General features: G+C 40.1%; 1 protein-coding gene across 1 annotated transcript in view; it reads left to right on the top strand.

Annotated features, from left to right (window-relative positions):
- SYNE1 (spectrin repeat containing nuclear envelope protein 1) overlaps window positions 1–24,915 on the top strand; it is a 513,156-nt gene that overhangs the window by 447,756 nt on the left and 40,485 nt on the right. The window contains 3 exon segments of the mRNA XM_073627830.1: window positions 5,563–5,725; window positions 12,022–12,209; window positions 16,648–16,798. Coding sequence (XP_073483931.1) covers window positions 5,563–5,725; window positions 12,022–12,209; window positions 16,648–16,798 — 502 coding nt within the window.

Genomic DNA, 24,915 nt, shown 5'->3' with positions numbered 1-24,915 from the left:
ATGGCAACAATTCTGTGTTTTTCTGTCAATATGGGGTGCTGTGTGTACATTAATGAGGAAAAGAAATGAACATAAATGATTTTAGCAAATGGCTGCAATATAACAAAGAGTGAAAAATTTAAGGGGTCTGAAGTTTAAGTCTGAATACTTTCCGTCCCCACTGTATATATATATATATATATATATATATATATATATATATATATTTATAAGTGCATTGTACGAAATACCACATGGCCGCTGGATCATTAGACCTGTAACATAATGCGCACACAACATTAGCACTAAGTCACCAAGTATTTCAGTGATACAGGAGCATGCTAGTCATTCAGTTCGCTTCTTTAATGCCACTAGGATATGACATGTAGCTTTTGGAACTCTTTGTGAGTAGTGATGGTTGTGCTGGCTCAGTGCAATACTGTTGCTCCTGTAAAGACTTGATGTTATGCAAGTCGTGTTCTATTTCTGAGGTCAACTGAGGCTGAAATTTTTGATGAATTATTGAAATGGCTGCAAAGCAGAGTTTAGACATCAGCCCCTTCTTCTCCCAATCTTAGCCAATCTGAGACCTGCTGTGCAATTCTTTCAACAATCATGCCTAAACATGCTTAAAAGATGAGTGAGCATAGGACAAATCTTATTGTGTACTAATGGCTATGTACTGTCCAATCAGTAGGCTGGGGTGGGACCTGTACCAAGCCCCACTATTACCTCCAGAAAAGTGAGATTCTAGACCTAACTATACTTTGTAGTGGGAGTACCTGGCTTACTAAAATTGCAAAAATCACAAATGAACAGTTCACATATGTATTTCAGATGTTTATTTAGCTATTCATGGGGAGTTCAACTTTAAAGAATGTTTCTAAAACAGTGCCTGTTTTCATGGTATATTAAATTATGCAAATAGAGCTTTTCATCATTCTACCCTTTGCTGGCATGGTACTGTTTGATTTTCACTGTCTACATGGAGTTTTAGATTTATCCCTACATTTTAGTTTCATCAGCAGTACATTGTCCAAATTATTCTATAATAGTCTAGAAAATGCTTTATATGTAAAAAGGTAAGAAACATTGGGCATGTGAAAGCCAGAATTTACGATTTTGAGCTAATGTCATTGCAAGAAGCAGATATCTTGGGAAAAAAATGTTCTGTTGAATAAAAAAAAATGTGCAGAGCAAATCTGCTAATTGCAGCAGAACAGTAGTCATGAAAATAAATAATGTTTTGTGAAGTGTATTGAACTGCTCTGCATGCATAATTCACCAGCAATGCAGCTTGTGCTAACTAGTAACAACTGCAGGGTTTTATTAGACATACTGCTGTAATAAGAATCACTTGTAAATTATTTGCATTCATACCTTTTACTAATGTAAAGAAGAACACAATTACAGCAGTTAGCCACTCAGCAGTTTAGGTTCTGAAGAAGGTCTTATGATAAATGGTTATATGCGCACATGGATCTGAATGCACCTTTGGGGCCTAATTACACCTCTGTACTTTTTCTTCTGATGTGTTTTCTATTGAAATAATGGAAAAGTAACAACTTACATTCTAGTGCATTAACATGCATTGGTGCACATTTTTAACACACGCTGCAATGCTCTTTGTATTTTTCTTGGATGCACATCATGCTCCATTGACGTGCCTTGTTAACACATGCTTTGATGTGTTTTCATTGTTTTCAATGGACCATGCATCAAGCAAAAAAGCAAAAGTGTAAATCCAGTCTTAAGAAAACTTGCCTCCAACAATTTTGTGTGGCAGAACTACCAATTGTTTTTAAATCCCCCTGCAGATTATTGTGTGTTTGCAGTCTAATTTCTGGATTACTTGCTCTACTGCCTACAAATATAGGAAGTATGATATAATAAGCATTTGTCCTGTGCAGGCTCTCTATGTAGTGAACGTCCCACAGACCTGCAAAGTACTACAAGGACATATTCTGTTTGCAGACATCATTGCTGGTCACAAATCCCTTACATTCTTTTGAGTGGGGTCTTTTTATAGAAGCATGAGCAGTTGTCCAAACACTTGGTCTCATGTTGCACGCCAAGATCTCACAAAAGTTTGTTGTGCCTGTGTGCTGCCCTCATTTCTGTGTTCCCCACAGAAGTGAAAAGGTTTTTTATCTTCCAGTGAGCATTAATTGCTCATGGTTTTGCTTCTACTGATGAGTACGTTCATGGTCCTTGCGGCAGCCATTGCTGATTTAGGCGTACATAAGATGGCAGAGGACAGCATCGAGGATTCTGAACTTCCTGACTGCGACTGTGATGTCTCAAGGCAAGAAACAGATGTTTGATTTCTCGCATGCTATAGATTTAACAATATCAGACTGATGTTTAGAGGACCAGATAGCCTACATTACCTTTATGTAAAGAAATATACTAATTTAATTCATAAATATGCATGTTCAAGTTTCTAGCTTTAAACATTTGGCATTAATGTGAAGCAACTAGAAGTTGCTTGTAGTGTATGTTGGTGATGTTACCAGACAAGATGCTAGTGGCGTGTAATAAAATTGGTCTTCTGGGCACCAGATTAGAATAAACCTTCTTTCACACACAGACATTTGAACAAATGCTCTATATAGGGGGTTATTTACGAAAGGCAAATTCACTTTGCACTACAAGTGCAAACTACAAGTGCAAAGTGCACTTGAAATTGCACTGAAAGTGCAGTCGCTGTAAATCTGAGGAGTAGATCTGAAATGAGGGGAAGCTCTGCTGATTTTATTATCCCATCATGTGCAAGCTAAAATGCTGTTTTTTATTTTCCTTGCATGTCCCTCTCGGATCTACAGCGACTGTACTTCCAAGTGCACTTTCAGTGCAATTTCAAGTGCACTTTGCACTTGTAGTTTGCACTTCTTGTGCAAAGTGGATTTGCCTTTAGTAAATAACCCCCAGTGTGTATATTTGGAATGGTATAAAGAAGGATGTTATCTAAGTCCTTAGCTATCGACCATATAAATATTTCTGTGTTCATTTATGACACATTTTTTTCTTTGCTTTACATTGGTTACAAGTGGCCAGTGTAAGCTTAATATAAGTGGAAAATGTAGGTTTACTTGCCACATCTATTTTACTCGCCACCATCAGTCCAAGGATTTGTATAGATATTTTAGGTAAAGGAGGATGTTTTACTAATAAAGAATGTTTACTTGTATAGAGAATACAGTAAGCTCACTTTAAACAACTATCCATGCACATGGGAAAATGAAAAAAGTTTTTTTTTTCTTGCATTTGATTAGACAAGAGAAGTGAACACAGCATGATCTGATTTACTAAGCTAAGTAAGCATTAACTTTGCTAAGTGAAAATTCTCTTCCTTTAGTAAGTTGCCCTAAGGAACTCAGCAGCCAATTAAATCACTAGATACAGACAGCTAACAATATTGCTTCCATTGTGCAGTGCAGAGCGACAACCATGCAGCCCAGTGTCTTAGAGTTGTGTTTGTGACCCCAATTCCATCTCCATATTAGCCTGTTTTGGCAAAGCTTACATAGACTAAACAGGAAAAGCTTCTAACACTGTAGCTTAGCTTTTCTGGTTTATTACTACTGAACTAACATATAGTAATGACAAGAAGTGGCAAGTACAAGTTCTTATTTTTAATTGTTCACGTGCTTGATTGTTAAGTAGGGTATATACATATCAAAATTATCCGGTTCAGGAGGAGCCAGCTGAATTTCGATCTCTGTGTATCACTCTCTGTTCTACAGAAGCCATCAGAACAGCTTGTGTCAAACGGTCCTGCTGGAAAGCCAACATTGCTGTGTATCCAGTGTGCTTAATGGAGCTCTTTAGTGCTGCAACTTTCATTTTCTGATAGAAGAGTTGTTTTATTATTATATTATACAATATGATAATGCCTATTCAGTATAATATATCTAGAAACAACAAACCTGTACTAATTTTATTTGCATTGAGCTGTAAGTAATAAACTGTTCAATGCCTTACATGAAGTCCATGTTATGATTTATAACGCAGCGTGAATCATACCTTACCTGCTGCTGATTGCACAAATGCATTTTCAAATAAGAATATATTCCAAATAAGAATAAATGAGATTTGTACTAAAATGTAGAAATGATAGAATGTAACAGAAGATGTGTGAGTGTTCTGTGCATTTTTTATACTGCTGCAGCATTGTGTCTTAGTGAAGTGTAGAGAAAGAAATTGAGTACACAATGCCGTTGGGTTTTTAAACAATTGTGCAAAGTAATAGCGTTGAAGGTTTGATTTAACATATCTTGTGTACAGTCTGTACTGCTAGCTCTTAGCAGCTCTAATCTGCAAGCCCAATATGATGTGAGTTTTGTCTGAAGGGATCTAAATATAAACTGGCACTTTAGAGATGTGAAACATGTATTGTTCCAAACTTTGTGCTAAACTGATAATGATGCCTTCTAGAGCAGTACAGTGTCCTCTGGGAATTCTTCCAGCCTCCGCAGAAGAGCACATATCCTGCTGCTTTATATACTTCTTATGGCACATGCTAAATTGTGTTAGTCACATTACATCTTCATGTATGAATTCTAATTGCACATGAGGCTAAAACTGACATTTGTGCGCGTGTTCCACAAATTGTTGATATAGTTTACCATGATCTCAGTGGACAGCTACTGCGTAAGAGAAGCTTTGACATCCAAGACTAATTGGACAAATTTCCCTTGTCGTCTTGGTATACTGTGTGCAGAATCAGAGCACAAAAGCATTAATCTTGCATATACACATATCATAGCATATCACAGTTCTTCAGTAGAAATTCAAATAACTTACAGATAAGACAGGAAAAGTATCATTTATAGTTATCATGTCAATGCACCCTTCTCCTCCAGTAAAACTTACAATGATGTAACTTGTTATCTACAGTCTTCCATATTTTGGTCACTTAGTGCATCCTTGAGGTTTTATTGGAGTTAAAAAAAAACACATTCCCACTGCCATTTTTAGGTTACACAGTGTACATATTGTTATCTGCTTTGATACACAACTAATGACTTTTAATTCATAATAGTAGTGGAATGAACAGCTCCAAACAATATGCAAGAATTTTCGATCATACTAAATGAACTTTATGGCAGATAAGCTTAGTAAAAGAAATGTCAGGTATCTTGGTCCTGTGGCATCCCACTTCAGTATCCAAAAATCTTCTACATTGACTAGAATATGTACGTCTGCCAGAGGATTACCTACTGTTCCCGGATCCAGTATTCTGCCCACGCATTATACTCGCTGGTCCATTGTCTGGCCATTAACAATGCCAGGAGGAAGCAGTAGCCTCCAGTGTTCTACACATGACTCAAACGAGGTAAGTAATGACACTGATAGGGGCTTGAGCTTTGTGTCTGTCTTTATTTTTCATACATTTTTTTCTGCTCAGAGAGATCATTATCAATCTGCCTGTTCTGTATTATGTGTTTGGATCCCACAGCAGTCACATGGTTTACCATTGCTATAGTTACATGTTTTTGCAGCTGATAAACTAAAGGACTGGTCTAACAATATTCTATTGACAGCAGTAATAAATTGATTTATTTTATCATTACCTGGCAGAGTGAAGAAACTAAAGGAGACCTTGGTTGCAGTACAGCAGTTGGATAAGAACATGAGCAGCCTAAGATCATGGCTGGGTCACATAGAATCAGAGTTGTCCAAACCTATCGTGTATGAAACCAGTGATTCTGAAGAGATACAAAGGAAACTAAATGAGCAGCAGGTAAACCCTAAATAAGTATGGTACACCACTCCTGTCGGTAACAGGAGCAAAAGCTTAAATAGCATTGGCACCACATCGTGGGAAGTCCAAGTGCACAAGCACACTTGGCTGTCAATGCACCAGCGATGGAACTAGAAAAAGCAGCTCAATGGTCTTCATTTTATCAGGTATGTTACCATAGTTACACTGCTGCAATGGATAAAGCAGACTGTGCAACGCTGATGTTTTAAAATGCATGGTGCCTGAGGCTGCTAAAATAGTCATTTTTTTTAATGATTTTCTGAGCTTTTTAAAGACACTAAGAGTGGAATAAATGTTGTTCATGTTTATAGTTTTGAAGTGTAACCGTCTTTTTTTTTTTTACCACCAGCTATCTTTCCAGGCAAACTCCAGTCCTCTGCTAACATCTATTGACAGATGATAGATAGATTGATGTTGATCAGGGCATGCAATTTTTAAATACAAAAAGATAATTGAATTAAAACCTGTAATGGTGGAAACACGAGGCACAAAGGCACTTACTCTGGAACCTAGGCAATCTTTCTGCTGACTGTGGTATCACTGAAGCAATTGCTTTGAGACCACTTCATGTCAGAATTAGAGGCCTTTGTACGTAGCTCTTGTGCCATAGGTGATCCTACTCATAATGAAGTCACCAAATTAATTTATAAATATGAGGAGAACTATGTATGACAATCAACAGATCTTCATTATTGGTGCAATAGAGAACTGTAATAAAGAAATCTATAACCTTTTTAGCATACTGCTGCAGCAGTATATCTACTACAGCATTTTATTCTGGCTGATGGTGTCTGTAACATTACAGAGACTCTGAAGAACACAGCCTGATAAACTTTAACACATCTTTAAACGTTTAGAAAAGAAGGGATGGGAAGTCCAAGTAAAGCTTATATGCAGTGCTGGGACAAGGCCACCTAGCGCCCAGGGTGAAGATGCCAAACGGCATCCCCCCTCCCTCCAAGATTTATGAGCATTATGTGTCAGCAAAAACTGTCCACCCCCCCCCCCCAAAAAAAAACGATTTGAGCACTAATCCGTATGCTTATCTCCTAAACATCAATTCCCTTTAAAAGCCAAGGCCTCCCAAATAAAAATTCCCCCTCTTCTCAGTACAAATTTCATCCCCCAATGCAATCCCCAACCCTGCATAAATCTTTCCAATTGTCGGTGTTCTGCACAAGAGCAGTCAGCCTTGTGGCAGCCCCTTGGTGTCTGTGAAAAGTGGGGGCAGTGCTGAGGGCACAGTATTGCATTTTTAACGTCTGTAACCTCTGAAATGCGTTATCAGGCCCTCAGCACCGCCCTTGTCTCTCACAGACATGAAGGGACCCCAGAGTTTTACCTCCTAGCACAAATGCTCCCCTCTCAAATCACCCCTTCTAGTCTAACCCCCCCATAAAACACCTCCCAGTACAAATCTCCCCTCCCAGCTCTGCCCCCCCCCAAATCTCCCCACAGCACAAATCCTCTTCCCCCCAATTTTTTCTGCTAGAAAAATCTTACCCCCCACACCGCCCCCCAAATTCCACACCTCCCTGGATAAATCCTCTTCACCAATCCCCCTCTAATAGCACAAATTTGCCCCTTTACCCCTCTTCCAGTTCCCCGTCCTACCACATATTCCCCCCCAAACCCCACCTCCTATCACTAATCAACTTCTACCTCTCTCCCCTAGCACAAATACTGTCATCTCCAGTATGAATATTTGCTACTCTCCCCCCCCCCCCCCCAGTTGTGTATCCAGTTTAATTCCCCCTCCCTTACATACAGACCTCACCTACAATGCTGCAGATGTCTGTGGGATGCTCTTCCTCCCAGGCACCTCCTCTTCTTGACACTTCACAGTTCAGGAGGAACCTGGGGGGAAGCTGCTTTAAAACTTTTGATAGGCAGTCGGCAGGAAAAGGTGCGGGGGTATGGGGTTGCAACCGCGGAGACTCACAATAGAGATTGCAGTAGCTGTCAGATCAGGACTGAGCAGGGTTTGTTTACCCATAAACCCTGCTCAGTCCGATGTGACAGTCCCAATTGAGGAGTGCGGCAGTGACAGGAGGAAAAACCTGGAGGGGAGAGAGCACAGCGCGGACCTCCTCCCAGCTCTCTCCTCCTCTCCACATTGGGCTTTGTTACTTCCCGCTCAATGCTAACAGTAGTAGTAAAGCTGCTGTCAATACTTCTCTCAGATTGTAGTTGCAGCAACTCTTCACAGGGTTCCCCCCTCATATGGTACCACCGTGCCCAGGGCAGATTCCCCTTCTGCCCACCCCTAGTCCTGGCTCTGCTTATATGCATCATTTCAGCCATCATTTGCATTAGAACTTAAAAAAGTTGCTCAATAAAAACACCCACTTGTTATTTTGGTTCCTCATTTGACTTTACCCCTTTGAATTACAGGGAGTTCAGTACATGGGTCCTTTTTCTGTTCAGTAACTCCAAATGAAACACATACCAATAGAAGTACCTATCCATGACTAACGAAAGGTCCTTTTAGCAACTGAATTTATCATTGTGTGAAATGTAGTAATTACTGCACTTAACGGAAAATAGTAATTCGCAATTTTCCAATAATTTATGCACTAACTACAGCCGGCTGCTTGTAATGACCTTAAGAGAAGATTCATACGTGTGGTGGGACTACACTGGGTGGCTATTCCAGCCCAGTCCCACCATACCCCCAGCAAAAGACAATGCCTTGTCTCTGGTGTGGATGGTTTACACCACTGTGTGGTGGTGGTGTGTGGGCAGTGTGCACTGACAAAAATGACTGCGTTCAGTACTTTTTTTCAGTGCAGTCACTGCACGGAACTTTATGAAATGTCACTATGTGACAGTTCAATAAAGTTTGTATAAAAAAAAAAGTGAAAAGTGGTACGTGCCGAGATCAGAGCATCAGCACTGCCTTCACTGCAATGCACACCAGCCATTGTGTTGCAATCCAGCGGCTGGTTTGAATGTACCCTTAGTAACACTTTTGTGGACTGTGGATTCACAAATTAATTAACTGTATATAAACTGCATATATAACTGTATATGTTGGTTTATTGACTTTCACTGCAATAGGAGCATACAAGTTTACAGATGTTTGCAAAATATAAAATGACATGGAATAAATGCATGATATCTGTGTGGCTTATATATCTAGTTCATAAGCACTAATAGCATGTATAGTACAGTTATTAGGATTCACACCTAATAACAGTGAATGAGGTTGTTGTTACTCTTTGACTGACTGTTAAAGCTCTACAAGTATATTAAGAATATTAAATGTATTTCTTCTTCCCACATCCTTTATAACTAAGCATTACAGAATATGCTACTGTTCTGTAAACTGTTTCAGAGTTCACAATGTATCATTTTTAAAAGCTGTTCATAAAGATTTAGCTTAAGCTCCTTTCATATGGGCGATCTGATCAGGTCTGCCTGTCAGTTTTTCTGGCTGACCTGATCGGAAGGTCCAAGCATTCCTATAGACAGATGGCACCTGCCTACCTCTGGGTAAAATATGGAAGTGGGTCCACCCTCTTCCGTTTAGGTGGATCTGATCAGAATGTAGTCGGGTATAAATGGACTGAGGAGTCTGTTTAATCATGGCTGCCCGCTGTGCTCTGATCAGCAGGGGATCTGTGAGCTGATCCCCTGCTGATCTCAATGGAATCCACTCCATGGAAAAGGGGTAGTAGGAAAATGGGCGAATAACTGTTTACAAAGTGTATCTATGAAGTGTCACAGATGCCCATTAGTTAAATGATGTATTGTAAAGGCCATGTCCATACAACGCTTGAATTTCCCACAGCTGATTCATTCAAATACCTTTGTGGGATTTAAGAATTAAGATACCCTGTCAGGTATTTTTATAGAATGCTTTGACTGGATTCCCCTTGGTCTAGCATACAGTATTTAAATACAAATTGAATAATTGCAGTAGAAAAGTGTAATACCTGTAATTGCCTGGAAAGGAATGAATACAAATCATGACTGTTATTTGGAAGGAATGCCATGACTATGGCTGCAAACTCTCATTGCCAGCTTGCAGGGGAGTTCAATATCACTTTTGATTTATAGAAGAAAATATGTACAGGGATCACCCCTTTCTGATAGCAAAAAATAAATAAATCAATAGATCTATATAGATCTACTTTTTATGGCATCTTAATGGATTTACTTGATCTTTATTTGTATATTTTATACATATTGATTTACCGTAGTTATTTTGTTGTCACATAGTAGGGGTAAGCGCTGTACACATATTTTGCAATGTTAGAGAAATGTGATTCACATTATAGTTACAGTAGCTTTAAAGATGTAAAAGCTCTAATATATTATCAATATAATAATTGTTAGAGTGCAGTACTTTTAAAAAAATAAATCCGTTTTGTATTGACTTGGTAAAAACTTGGTAAAAATAAAGTTTCTTGAACAGTACTGAAGGAATCTTGGGGGTACCTAAGTCATAATCAAGTAAACATTGGCAGAAGCCAAGTTTCTGTTAAAAAATGATTCTGAAGTACAGAGCTTGACAGTTTCAAACATGTTGTTGAACATTTTGGGTGGAAGTACTTCTCAGAATATACTAGATTCATATGTGCTCAAATCCAGTCATTATGTGGATTTGAACTGCTTGTAAGACAATGGGGTTTATTTACTAAAGGCAAATCCACTTTGCACTACAAGTGCACTGCAAGTACACTTGGAAGTGCAGTCGCTGTAGATCTGAGGGGGACATGCAAGGAAAATAAAATACAGCATTTTTGCTTGTACATGATTGGATGATAAAATCAGCAAAGCTTCCCCTCGTTTCAGATCTTCCTCTCAGATCTACAGTGACTGCTCATCCAAGTGCACTTGCAATGCACTTGCAGTGCAAATTGGATTTACCTTTAGTAAATCAACCCCAATGCATTGAGTAAATTACTGTTTAGGACTGTTTTGTATGTTTTAAGCACATTTCCCTACCTCTAAAGTTAATCTGTCCCTCTGTTTATGCTTTTTTTTTTGGTGTCTTTTATACCATCTAAATCAGTGACCAGGAACAAGTGATTTCATACCCCATTGACTAAATGCTTGTTCCTTGTCAGTGTCTTCAGAAAGTACTGAACACAGAGACAGCCGGGCAATTGGCATTTGCAGGAGAAGGTTATCAATGGCAGCCTCTATTTCTGTAATTTTTTGCATATACAATTGGATTATCGTTCTCCATAAAGAGTATAGAAGATGTACTCTATTGTATTCAGCAATGATGGATATTGTTTGACACACTGCCATTATTGCAAACTCAGCTGAAATATATTGTGTAAGTCACTGTTAAGATTTCAGCATTCACTTTTTTAGTGCAAGTTAGGAAATGAAAACATCATTGGGCAAGATACTAGATTGGGAAGACCATGTGTACCACATTCTGCTACTGATGAGCAGGACGGGAAATGTTAAGGTAGATTTAGACTTGCGTCTAATTCTAACTTTCTTCTGAGGCATGATCCACATTCAGATCGCACTTCAGAGACAACTGACTGGCAGTGGGAAAGTTACATGGAGTCCTCTGACCTACTTTTTAACCCCGTTTTTACAAAAAAACACACCGCAACCCTGCACCCAGCTACGGGGTATTTGTGGCACTTCCCTGTCTGTATGAACGTGCCACATTTGGCAGGCTTGCCATCTGCTGATCACTACATGTCGGGTAGACTTTGCTGCGAGCGTGAAGCATCGAAATCTCGACATGTAAACACCACTGTCCGCTGCCTATTGCAACTTAAGGGGGGCGGTTGGCGGGCAACACCCCTCAATCACATCTAAATTAAGCCTTACACAAAAGTATATATTATTTTGATACATTGGGGTTGATTTACCAAAGGGTAACATACTATTCACTTTGGAAGGGAATTTTCCCTTAGCTTAGTGAATGTGGTGAAAATTCAATTTGCAAAGAATACCCAATCTCATGCAAGGAAAAAAATTGAATTTTGGTTGCACATGATTGGATGATAACAATCAGCAGAGCTTCACATTATTCAATACACTAAGGGAACATTCCCTGGCAAAAAGAACAGCCTATTTATCAGCCTATTTGCCTTTAGAAGATCAGCCTAAATGTATCTAATCTTTGCTTACAGCTTGTATACTTCAATAAATCTGCATCCAGTTTACAGTCTAGTATAGTGTGTTTTTATATCTTTATAGGCACAGGTTCAGTACTAAATAAAAATCCTGTTTTGCGTGTATTGGAAGAATACAAATGTGCTACGTGACACCGTGTCATTTTGAGGCATTTATTTCAGGAACTCCAAAGAGACATAGAGAAGCACAGTACCGGAGTTGCATCGGTTCTAAATCTCTGTGAAGTACTTCTGCATGACTGCGATGCTTGTGCCAATGACAGCGAATGTGATTCCATTCAGCAGGCCACCCGCAGTCTTGACCGCAGGTGGAGGAACATCTGTGCCATGTCTATGGAGAGGAGACTCAAGTAAGTTTTTAAACATGTGGGTCCAGGGCAAAACAGGTTAGGAAATCATGGTGTGATTTAAACACAAATATGCTCCTTTTCTTTACCAAAATACTAACCAGTTGCTCAGACAATTAGTTACAGTTATCAAAGAAGTAAAATAAAAATTGAGATATCCTAGACTGTAATAGACCAACCAGATTTTATTTTATTACTATTTTTTATTTTATTTTTTTAAGTAAAAGTGCATTGAACGCTAGGAAGGAACCTCTGCAATGTTTTTTTTTGTTGCCTGTTCCCTGGTCAGGAAAATTTTCTTGAAACCCTAATAGGAAGTCAACGGGTAACCCCCCAATTAATATGGGGAATTCCATCTTTGACAAGTATCACCAAAAACGAGTGTTACATGGGAATATACCTCCTCTATTTCTGTTCTGGTTGAAAATATTTTAATTTTTCATCACTATTCATTCTGGTGATAACTTTTGGCCACCATGGCAAATAGCGAGTGTGAATTTCCGTAATGAGGAACAGGCAATGATTAAACCTGACAAAGGTTCTATTACTCACACACTGCATAAATCTAGAGAAAAGATTTTGGCTGGGAGGTTTCTTTAAGCATACTGTTCAACAAACAGTGAACACTAAAATGTAGTTTACAACATTAATGAGTAGCAGACCAGAACCTGCTCCAACATAGAACTTCCACAAGCCACCATCATGATAAATTAAAATTTGGAATACAGTGCCTTGCAAAAGTATTCACCCCCTTGGCATTTTTTGTGTTTTGTTGCCTCACAACCTGGAATTTACACGGATTGTTTTAGGATTTGCATCATTTAATTTACAGAACATGCCCACAACTTTGAAGCTATTTTTTTTTTATTGTGAAGCAAACAACAAATAGGACAAAATAACACAAAAGGTCAATGTTAATGTCAATAACTATTCACCCCCCTAAAGTCAATACTTTGTAGAGCCACCTTTTGCAGCTATCACAGCTCCAAGTCGCTTTAGATAAATCTCTATGAGCTTGCCACATCTTACCACTGAGATTTTTGCCCATCCCTTCTTGCAAAACTGCTCCAGCTCCTTCAAGTTGGATGGTTTGCGCTTGTGTACAGCAATCTTTAAGTCTGACCACAGACAGATTTTCTATTGGATTGAGGTCTGGGCTTTGACTAGGCCATTCCAACACATTTACATGTTTACCCTTAAACCACTCAAGTTTTGCTTTAGCAGTGTGTTTGGGGTCATTGCCCTGCTGGAAGGTGAACCTCCATCCTAGCCTCAAATCACACACAGAGTGGTACAGGTTTTGTGCAAGAATATCCCTGTATTTAGCACCATCCATCTTTCCCTCAACTCTGACCAGTTTCCCAGTTCCCTGCTGAAAAACATCCCCACAGCATGATGCTGCCACCACCATGTTTCACTGTGGGGATGGTGTTCTTTGAGTGATGTGTTGGGTTTGTGCCAGACATAACGTTTTCTTTGATGGCCAAAAAGTTCAATTTTAGTCTCAACAGACCAGAGCACCTTCCTCCATACATTTTGGGAGTCTCCCACATGCCTTTTCCCAAAACTCAAAACGTGCCATTTTGTTTTTTGCTGAAAGTAATGGCATTCTTCTGGCCACTCTGCCATAAAGCCCAACTCTATAGAGTGTACGGCTTATTGTCGTCCTGTGTTCAAATACTCCAGTCTCTGCTGTGGAACTCTGCAGCTCCTCCAGGGTTACCTTAGGTCTCTGTGCTGCCTCTCTGATTAATGCCCTCCTTGCAGTCCGTGAGTCTTGGTGTGCGGCCGTCTCTTGGCAGGTTTGCTGTTGTGCCACGTTCTTTCCATTTGGTTATGATAGATTTGATGATGCTGCTAGGGATTATCAAAGATTTGGATATTTTTTTATAACCTAACCCTGACTTGTACTTCTCAACAACATTGTCCCTTATTTGTTTGGAGAGTTCCTTGGTCTTCATGGCAGTGTTTGGTTAGTGGTGCCTCTTGCTTAGTTGTTTTAGCATCTGGGGCCTTTCAAAAAGGTGTGTGTATGTAATGACAGATCATGTGACACTTAGATTACACACAGGTGAACATCATTTCACTAATTATGTGACTTCTGAAGGTAATTGGTTGCACGGTGCTTTATATGGGCTTCTTAACAAAAGGGGGTGAATACATACGCACATGCCGATTATCATTTTTTTATTTCTGAAAAATAGTTTTATGTGTATATTTTTCTAATTTTATTTCACCAACTTAGACTATTGTGTTCTGGTCCATCACATATAATTCAGATTAAAAAAACATTGAACTAAAGGCTGTAGTGTAGCAAAATAGGTAAAAAGCGAAGGGGGTGAATACTTTTGCAAGGCACTGTAGCTATTATAAAGATAGCTGTGAAGAAACTTGTATAGGGTTAAGATTTGGAATTTAGCTGTATCTAAACATAAAGCTTACTAATTCTGGTGAATGCTGAGCCAAATATAGGCTAAAGGTAACAATGAGTAAAAAATGTGTAAACATGTCAGCCGCTCAGATCAGTTTATACTGTAACTATCAAAGGAAAGGTACACATGGGTAGGACGATACACTAAACAATACATCTTCCAGCGCTCAGTCTAATTAGCAAAAAACAAAACTAAATTGCTTCTAACACAAAGTTTTTTGCTACACACATTTGTATTTATATGTGAAGCCACACTGCTGTGGTTTGGGTCCACTCACTCGCATGCTTGTCTTATTAGGTTGAGTCACTGTGTCCATTCTGCTTCCTAATAGATTTCATTAGACTGCTGGCATGCAGCACCTGGAGTCTAGACACATTGCAATAAATGGTCAGTACACGGTATATTGGCTTCATCACCTTTGGGGCGGTACAGTGGTGTAGTGGATAGCACTCTCGCCTAACAGTAAAAAGGGTCGCTGGTTCAAATCCCAACCACGACACTACCTGCCTGGAGTTTGCATGTTCTCCCTGTGCCTGCGTGGGTTTCCTCCTACACCCCAAAGACATGCTGGTAGGTTAATTGGCTTCTGTCCAAAATTGGCCCTAGTATAAGAATGTGAGTTGGGGACTTTGGATTGTGGGCTCCTTGAGGGTAGGGACCGATGTGAGTGTGCGATGTATGTGTAAATTGACGGCGCTATATGGGTACCTTAAATAAATAAATAATAATATAATAGATGAGCATCTTAATGAGATGCAATGTACAGGGATAGGGATAATTGTAGACACGCACACTCACTCAGGTTGAACTGGATGGACTGGTGTCTTTATTCAACCTTACTAACTATGTAACTATGTAACCTTTGTGAAAAAGGCTTAAACCAAAAAACTTTAGTCACCCTCTTCAATTTATAACTAGCAAAGTAAAGGTGCATGTGGTTGGAGAAATAGCCTAAGCAGTATAAAAACCTCTAGTACTTGATCCAACTAATTAGCACAGAATACTTGAAGTGTTACTAAACCTACAACAGTAAAAAAGTACGGCATATGCAGTAAAGCATGCTTGTTATACTCACTGTGTAACCTAAGGGTTTAATCCTCCTCATTACATGAAAAGACTGTTTGATCCTGTGTTCTCTCAGATCCTCCCCTTCTTCCCCTGTCCCCAATCCATCTTCTGATAAGACAGAGCCTTTGGAGTCACATGCTCAGTTTGGTGTGTATTTCTAGAGAGATTTTTTTTTCTTTTGGGAGGGTGCATGTGATCAGCACAGGGCCAATCAGCACTGTCCAGAAAGAGGGTCAGGGGTTATGCAGCCTCATAGGACAGCCAGAGTAGAATGAAAGATCCTCCTACAAGCTTTAACCAGACACTGATAGAAGTCACAAGACTACTATATACTGTTGATGAGAAAAGATATTTAGCAGTTTACATTTACTAAAATAATTTAATTTCCAAGTCCTGTGTAGTGTGGGAGACCCGTTATAGTAAATGCAAGGTCCTGGGTTTAGTAACACTTTAAGGGATTCTAACATTTAGATTAAAACAGAGGTTTTTGTTTCATACTGGGTGACCTCAGCAGCTTTCAGCTAGTCTGGAATTCTGGTGTGTTGCTGCACAATTAATACGGCTCCAAGGTAAGCCAGCTGTCACTTTCTTCATTAGTTTACGTGTGTCCTAGTTTGGGAGAATGCATTCATACCTGTCTCATTCATTCAGCATGTTCTACCAGCTCCAGCATGTTTACAATGTTCCTTTGTTCAGTCCTTGCTGCAGAGGTTCAACTAGAAAGCAACTGGTTTGATCCAGCAGAAGCAGTTGCACATCGATCAAGTTTAAATGTCATGACCTGGCTAGCCGCCACCATTTTTTTTTTTTTTAATGCCACAGTTGTTGCTTGTAAATCATTCCGTAGCAGAGACCAGTTATCACTAGGCAATGTAGGGTATTGGCCTCTAGTATAGGTTAAGCAATGTGTCATAATAAAAGATTTTTCCCTTTACTTCTAGGATCGAAGAGACATGGCGCCTTTGGCAGAAATTTCTGGAGGACTTTTCTCGCTTTGAAGACTGGCTGAAAATTTCAGAACAGACAGCTGCCTTCCCTAGTTCTTCTTGTGTGCTTTATACAGTGGCAAAGGAAGAACTGAAAAAATTTGAGGTTATTTGAAAACGTATTTCACTTTTATGTAAGATGCATGTGTTTGATTAAAAAATGCCATAATTAGAAGATTAGGATTTGGATAAAAAGCCATCCATGCCTAGTGAATATACTATATATATAGATATATATCTAGATCTATATATCTGTCTATAAATAGATAGATATAAATCATGTGTGCTCAAGCCCAAGCTGGGCTGTTCACATCTATTCAGACACACAGCACAGCTTGGCCCCCCAACTCCCCACTCTGCAGGTTTTGTCCAACAGCAGCAGAAGCCAATGGTTCCTGCTGCTCTCTCTCTCTCAAGTCTGTGAGTTGGGGAGAAGGGAGAAGAGCTGCTGCACATGTGCACAGTGCTGGATCAAGATCAAGCTCAGATGAGTGTTTAGGTGGGGCTACTTTTAAAAGGTTTTTTATCTTAATAAAAAATTTTAGCAATACAACCACTTTAACTTGTGGAGAAAAAGAGTTAATATAATAATAATATAGACAAAATAACAACTTATCAGTATTAACATTTTAAGAAGTTGCTTAGTAGTTCTATCACTGCCCATTGCATTAGGATTCTCCCACACAAAGGGAAAGGGAAAAAGGGTGCAAGGGGGAGGGGGAAGGGGAGAGGAGGTGAAAAAGGGAGAGAGGAAGAAGGGATCTAAGGAGGCGAGTCCCCCAAGGGTCCTGGGGAACCCCCATGCACATACGGATTCCCATAAGTTCCACATCCACCCCCTCTATGTCCCTCTGTCAAGGCTTGGGTATAAAGTTGTATGCAAAATCCAATGTCATTCAAAAGGAGATCTACTCGACCAAAAATTGAGAATTATTTGTTGTTTTTTGGTTACCCTGTTTCTATGGCAATTTTTTTTATCCCATATTCATACTTACCTAGGTGGATGCAGCATCGTTCCGATGCTGCTGCATCTGTCCCCCACCGCCTCTTCACAGAGAACCGAGCCTCCGAATACCGCCGACGGCTCGGTTCTCCCACCTTCCCAAGCAGAGAGCTGCTGCCTGTCAGTCAGCAGCTCTCCTGCTTTGCTCCTCCACGCACATTGGAGCGCTGAGCCATGGAGGAGCGGGGACGCCTATCAGTCCAGGCACCTGGTGGATCCAGACTTCCAGCGTCAGGATGATGCGGTGCCTGGACTGATTCCAGTGACATCAGCAGAGAGCAGACTTCAGACCACTCTCTGCTGAAAACGGGTCACAGGATTGCAAAACGAATTGCACTCCCGTGACCCATAGAAGTGCAGCCGAATGAGCTCAGGCTGGACTTCTCCTTTAAGCTGTTATTTGTCCTGGTAAGGTGATATTTATACAGTCCCAAATAAAGAATATTACGTTTCTATAAAAAGTGATATAAATAATATAACTGAGAAAGGAAGTTTGTTCTTCCAAATAGCTGGAAATCAATTAAAGGGAATATAATAAAATAGAAAGTTTTAGTATAATTATCTTGTGACTATTATATCATAGCATATCTTGTGGTATGACTGTAGATTACATAAATATTATCTAAATACATATTCGTTTTAAATAAATGGTAAATCCCCCCAGTACTATATTTGTCCTATATCAAATAAATCAAAATTGGTACAGCATCAGGAAGAGTTCTGTTTTAGCGATAGTGTGAGAAATACAGAATATTTAGATGTGGCATGGTAAAAGGATTTTATCACTTACACAAATTTGTGACTTACATTTGTTTTGAATCATTTGGAAACTGTCACACAGAGAATGGAACCAGCCACAGCAGAACAAAGTTGTGACAGTCTGTAACTGAAAGAAAGAAAGAAAGCACACTTACATATGTGTGACTGTCTAATGGCCATCAGTGTCTGTGATATGAGTCATTGAATATGCAGCACATTTCTACATCACAGCTGTCAGTACCGTCCCCAGCTGTCCTCTATACATGCACCTGTTGGCTTCTCATACTTCCCCCCTACTGCAATAACAGCTGAGATGAAGGGTACAAATTTGTTTTCACTCAAAGTCATCATAGATGTAATATAGATAAGTCAATACATGTCTTTTTATTAGATACTGATGTATAGCCATTCAGAATTAAAACGTGTAATGGCTCAGTCATTGATACAGATATTTCTTGAAAAGTCTTAGATAATCGGAGATCTTGTCATTCTAATAACAAAATACACAAAATGGGGAATTCGTAAAGAGTGTCTACGCCACGTCTTAGTACTACTGTATATTGTGCCTCTACACAACAAATGTTGGTGCAGGCAAAAGATTTATGTACCTGCCGGGAACAGTTATGTCAGTTTGGGGCAAGCACCAGGTGCAGAGGTGCTCTAATCCAGGAATATCCATACTCTGTCCTCGGTGCAACTGAGCTCCCTCTCACCACCACAGCTGTCACATAGATAGCACATCAGCCAAGGATTTTGGGGCTTGGTGGGCGCAGTCGGGTGGGAATTAAATGATACTTGTTCCCCATCAGGTTCGCTCCCTTTGTGATTGCCAGCAGGCATTGGGCAGAACCATTGCCAAATAATAGCTTGCTATTGGCTATAGAATCCACCCATTGCTTGCTGTCTGTTACATGTAGAAAGTGGACCTGATCCAGAAGCAGTGTCTCCTCATCAGGCTCCCCCAACTGTCAATGTCACACAGGAGGCTGTCAACTGTTAAATAACCAATAATAGGTGGACAGAGGAGGAGGTAGCAGCAGTAAACCGTGCTGCTAGACAGCATACAGAGACAGGCACTATACTTGTCTCTGTACACTAGGGATGAGCCGAACACCCCCCCCCCCCAGTTCGGTTCACACCGGAACATGCGAACAGGTGAAAAATGTATGCGAACTCCGTTAAAGTCTATGGGACACGAACACGAAATATCAAATGTGCTCATTTTAAAGGCTTATATGCAAGTTATTGCCATAAAAAGTGTATGGGGACCCGGGTACTGCCCCAGGGGACATGTATCAAAAAAAGTTTTAAAAACTACAGTTTTTTCCAGGAGCAGTGATTTTAAGAATGCTTAAAGTAAAACAATAAAATGAAATATTCCTTTAAATATCATGCTTGGGGTGTTCCCTTAGTCTACCTGTAAAGTAGCGCATCTTTCTGATGTGTTTTACAGTCTCACAACAAAATGACATTTCTAAAGGAAAAAATTTAATTCAACCCTCCTAGCGGTATTCCCGAGTGTGGCTCGGGGTTAAATTTCAGTACCATTAGCGGTAACCCTGAGCCACACTCAGGATTGCATTGCAGATTCCTGGTGCAGTATACTTACTTTGTCACCAGGATCCTGCGATGCCCCCCCCCCCCCCCCCGCTGTGTCCTCCGCTGGACCATCTGCCCGATGTCCTGTGTTCCGGGCTTCGTTCCCTACAAGCGTTGTGGCGCATGGGGGCGGAACCCAATGCAAGTTCAAGAAATACACAAAACATAACACATACAGTACACTGTAATCTTACAGATTACATTACTGTATGAAATCATTTCACATCCCTTTTGTCCCTAGTGCTTTGTCCAGTGCCCTGCATGCACTTTTATAATATATATATACAGTACTGTTCTTTCTGCCTGGAAACTTGAGATTATCCATGGCAACCAAAAAGTGCTCCTTTACGTCAAAAGTAATTTTAGACCATATATATATATATATATATATATATATATAAAACACCAAATTTCTATGCAAAACAATGTACTGCTTTGAGATTCAAAAATCTTACATTGTTACATAGTAGTTACATAGTTGGTGACGTTGAAAAAAAGACACAAGTCCATCAAGTCCAACCTATGTGTGTGATTATAAGTAAGTATTACATTGTATATCCCTGTATGTTGCGGTCGTTAAGATGCTTATCTAATCGTTTTTTGAAACTAGCGATGCCCCCCCACTGAGACCACCGCCTGTGGAAGGGAATTCCACATCCTGGCCGCTCTTACAGTAAAGAATCCTCTATGTAGTTTATAGTTAAACCTCTTTTTTTCTAATTTCAGTGAGTGGCCATGTGTCATGTTAAACTCCCTTCCACGAAAAAGTTTTATCCCTATTGTGGGGTCACCAGTGCGGTATTAGTAAATTTAAATCATATCCCCTCTCAAGTGTCTCTTCTCCAGAGAGAACAAGTTCAGTGCTCGCAACCTTTCTTCATAACTATTATCCTCCAGAACATTTATTAGTTTTGTTACCCTTCTTTGTACTCGCTCCATTTCCAGTACATCCTTCCTGAGGACTGATGCCCAGAACTGGACAGTATACTCTAGGTACGGCCAGACCAGAGTCTTGTAGGGTGGGGGAATTATCGCTTTTTCCCTGGCGTTAATCCCTTTTTTAATGCACGCCAATATTCTGTTTGCATTGCTAGCAGCCACCCAAATGCATTATTTTACATTTTTGCACATTAAACCTCATTTGCCATGTAGTTGTCCACCCCATTCATTTGTTCAGATCTTCTTGCAAGGTTTCCACATAATGCGGAGAAGTTATTGCCCTGCTTATCTTAGTATCATCCGCAAATACAGAGATTGAACTGTTTGCCCCATCCACCAGATCATTTATGAATAAAATAAATAGGATTGGTCCTAGCACAGAACCCTATGGGACCCCTCTACCCACCCCTGATCATTCCGAGTATTTCCCATTCATAACCACCCTCTGAACTCTCCCTTATAGCCAGTTTTCAATCCATGTACTCACCCTATGGTCCATGCCAACGGACCTTATTTTGTACAGTAAACGTTTATGGGGAACTGTGTCAAATGCTTTTTCAAAGTCCAGATACACCATGTCTACGGGCCTTCCTTTATCTAGATGGCAACTCAATTCCTCATAGAATGTTAATAGATTGGTTTGGCAAGAACAATTCTACATGAATCCATGCTGATTACTGCTAATGATACCGTTTTCACTAAACTTTACAAAATCTTTACTAAAATCTTGTATCTAGTCCCTTATCATCCCCTCCAAGAGCTTGCATATTATTGATGTTAGGCTAACTGCTCTGTAATTCCCAGAGATGTATTTTGGGCCCTTTTTAAATATTGGTGCTACTTTGGTTTTTTTCCAATCTGCTGGTACCATTCCAGTCAGTAGACTGTCAGTAAAAATTAGGAACAATGGTCTGGCAATTACTTGACTGAGTTCCCTAAGTACCCTCAGGTGCAAGCCATCTGGTCCCGGTGATTTATTAATGTTAAGTTTCCCAGGTCTAATTGTAATTCTATCCTCTGTTAGCCATGAGGGTGCTACCTGTGACGTGTCATGAGGATAAGCACTGCAATTTTGGTTACTAAAACCCCCCGATTCCCTCGTGAAGACTGAGGAGAAGAATAAATTCAATACCTTCGCCATCTACCCATCCTTTCTAACCAGATGTCCTTTATCATTCTTTATGAGGGCCAATATGGTCTGTCCTCCCTTTTTTACTGTTTATATACTTAAAGAATTTCTTGGAATTTTTTTTTTATCTCCTCTGCTATATGTCTTTTGAGTTCTATCTTAGCCGCCCTAATTGCACCCTTACATTTCTTGTTGCATCCTTTATAAAGTCTGAATGCTGATGATGATCCCTCAGCCTTGTATTTTTTGAAGGCCTTCTCCTTTACTTTTACATGCATTTTTACATTAGAGTTAAGCCACCCAGGACTTTTGTTTGCTCTTTTAAATTTATTACCCAATGGGATGCACTGGCTAATGCCCTTATTTAATATGCTCTTAAAGCGAACCCATCTCTCCTCCGTGTTCTTTGTTCCTAAGATTTTATTCCAATTGATATCTTCTAGCAAGATTCGTAGTTTAGGGAAGTTGGCTCTTTTGAAATTTAGTGTTTTTGTATTCCCCTTATTTTTTTCCTAATTATGTGATTTATACTGAAGCCAATTGACCTGTGATCTCTGTTTCCTAAATTGCCCCATATTTCCACATCCGTGATCATGTCTGTATTGTTGGTAATCAGTAGATCTAGTAATGCTTTATTTCTAGTTGGTGCGTCTACCATCTGACCCATGAAATTGTCCTGCAAGACATTTAGGAACTTGCGAGCCTTAGATGAAGGCGTGGTTCCCTTCGCCCAGTCTATGTCTCGATAATTAAAATCCCCCATTATGATAACACTTCCCTTCCTTGCTGCTAATCCAAATTGTGATAGGAGGTCCACCTCCGCCTCCTCCCTCAGGTTAGGTTAGTGGGCTTATAGCATACTCCCAGTATTATTTTCCCCTTAGCTTCATCCCTTTGGAGCTCTACCCATAAGGTTTCCACCTCCTCCCTAGCTCCCTATTGATGTCATCCCTCACATTCACTTGTACATTATTCTTGATATATAGACATACCCCTCCCCATTTTTACCCTCTCTATCCCTGCTATAAAGGGAATACTCATGAATGCTTGCCAGCCAATAATGAGAGCTGTTAAACCAGGTCTCTGAAATTCCCACAAAATCCTCCTCGTACAACAGTATCTCTAGTTCACCCATCTTTTTCCGCCAGGCTCCTGGCATTGGTGAACATGCCACTTAGTTTAGACCAGTCGCATACTATCCTCTTATTGGGTGTTCCGAGATTGCAACTAGGACTTGTTACTATACTTACTTTGGGTTTATGTGCTTTAGTCAACCTACCACTAATTCCCCCAATACTACCCTCTGGAATATGTTCCGCGCCAAGTTTAAAACCCCTCTAACTTTTTGGCCATCTTTACTCCCAGCAGATCTGCACCCTCCTCATTTAGGTGTAGTCCGTCCCTTCTATAGTACTGGTGACTGACTGAGAAGTTGGCCCAGTCTTCCAGGAACCCAAACCCCTCCTTACTACACCAGCTCCTCAGCCACTTGTTTACTTCCCTAATCTTACTCTGCGTTTTTGGTGTGGCTCGAGGTACCGGTACTATTCCTGAGAATACTACCTTGGAAGTCCATTTCCTCAATTTAGCTCCCAAGTCCCTAAAATCATTCTTTAGGACACTCCATCTGCCTCTGACTTTGTCATTGGTGCCAACGTGCACCATGACAGCCGGGTCCTCCCCAGCCCCTACCAGTAATCTATCCACCAGATCCGTGATGTGCGAACCCAAGCGCCCGGTAGACAGCATACAGTTAGGTGCTTTAGGTCTTCAGGTCTATATTTTAAGAATTGAGTCCCCTACCACCAGAATCTGTCTATTATTTCCCTTCGCTTCCCCCCCACTCTCACTGGAGGAGTTCTTCCCCTGGAAGCTAGGAGAGTCCCTCAGCTCCAGCAGTGCTGGTCCCTGACTGGTTTCACCAATGTCACTCAATGGAGCGTACTTATTGGGATGCTCCAGCCCTGGATCGACCTCCCTGGCACTTTCCCCTCTATTCTTCCAGACTGTCACTCATCTACTCTTTTCTAGTGCCTGTACCTCTTTCTCTCCACCCGCCTCTGTGCTGGCCCCTGCCGGCACCTGCCGGGTACGTTCCCGGCTCTCCTTTATTATGGAGGGTAATTACTTCCAGTATTGTTATCTACACACAGAAAATTATTATTTTTCAATTTGATGCAGTAATAGTGCCAATTTGTAAAAGCGGCACAATTAAGAACTATCTGACTCTGCTGCACATTTTGGTAAAGCTACCAAAACTGGAGGTAGGGTTTTTTTAAACTGACACAGGACCTTTTAAAGGGACATACCACCAAAAAAATGGTGATAATGCTTTACTGTATTCCCCTGACAATCTCTGGGATTCAGTAATTAAAGTGTAACTAAAAGAAAACCTTCTTTTTAAAATCTCCCTCCTATTCCGTGCTAAACAATATATGTGCTTCTACAAGGAAACTCTTTCCTTACGTGTATTTCAACAATCTTTCCATATCACTGGTCCCGCTGATTATGCACCCCAAATAATCTCATAAGCGAATATTAACCTAATGAAATATATGTAACATCTAAATGTAGCTCTGTGATTATTGTGCCACAAATTAAATTAAAGTGATTGTAAATGTTATTCAGTCTTCTTTCAAATGTAAACAGTTAAAAATGTAATGTATACAATAATAATATTTATATGTTTAAAAAAAAAAACCTGGTATAGTACCTTTTCTGATGCACTCAAATGTAGGTCACTTGATTGCTCTTCCTTGCCAAGCACATCACCGGCCTGCGGGTGGGCGCGTCT

This window comes from Aquarana catesbeiana, linkage group LG04, assembly GCF_042186555.1.
Source record: "Aquarana catesbeiana isolate 2022-GZ linkage group LG04, ASM4218655v1, whole genome shotgun sequence".
NCBI lineage: Eukaryota > Metazoa > Chordata > Amphibia > Anura > Ranidae > Aquarana > Aquarana catesbeiana.
The sequence above is the reverse complement of the archived record's forward strand: the minus strand, read 5'-3'. Positions and strand labels throughout refer to the sequence as shown.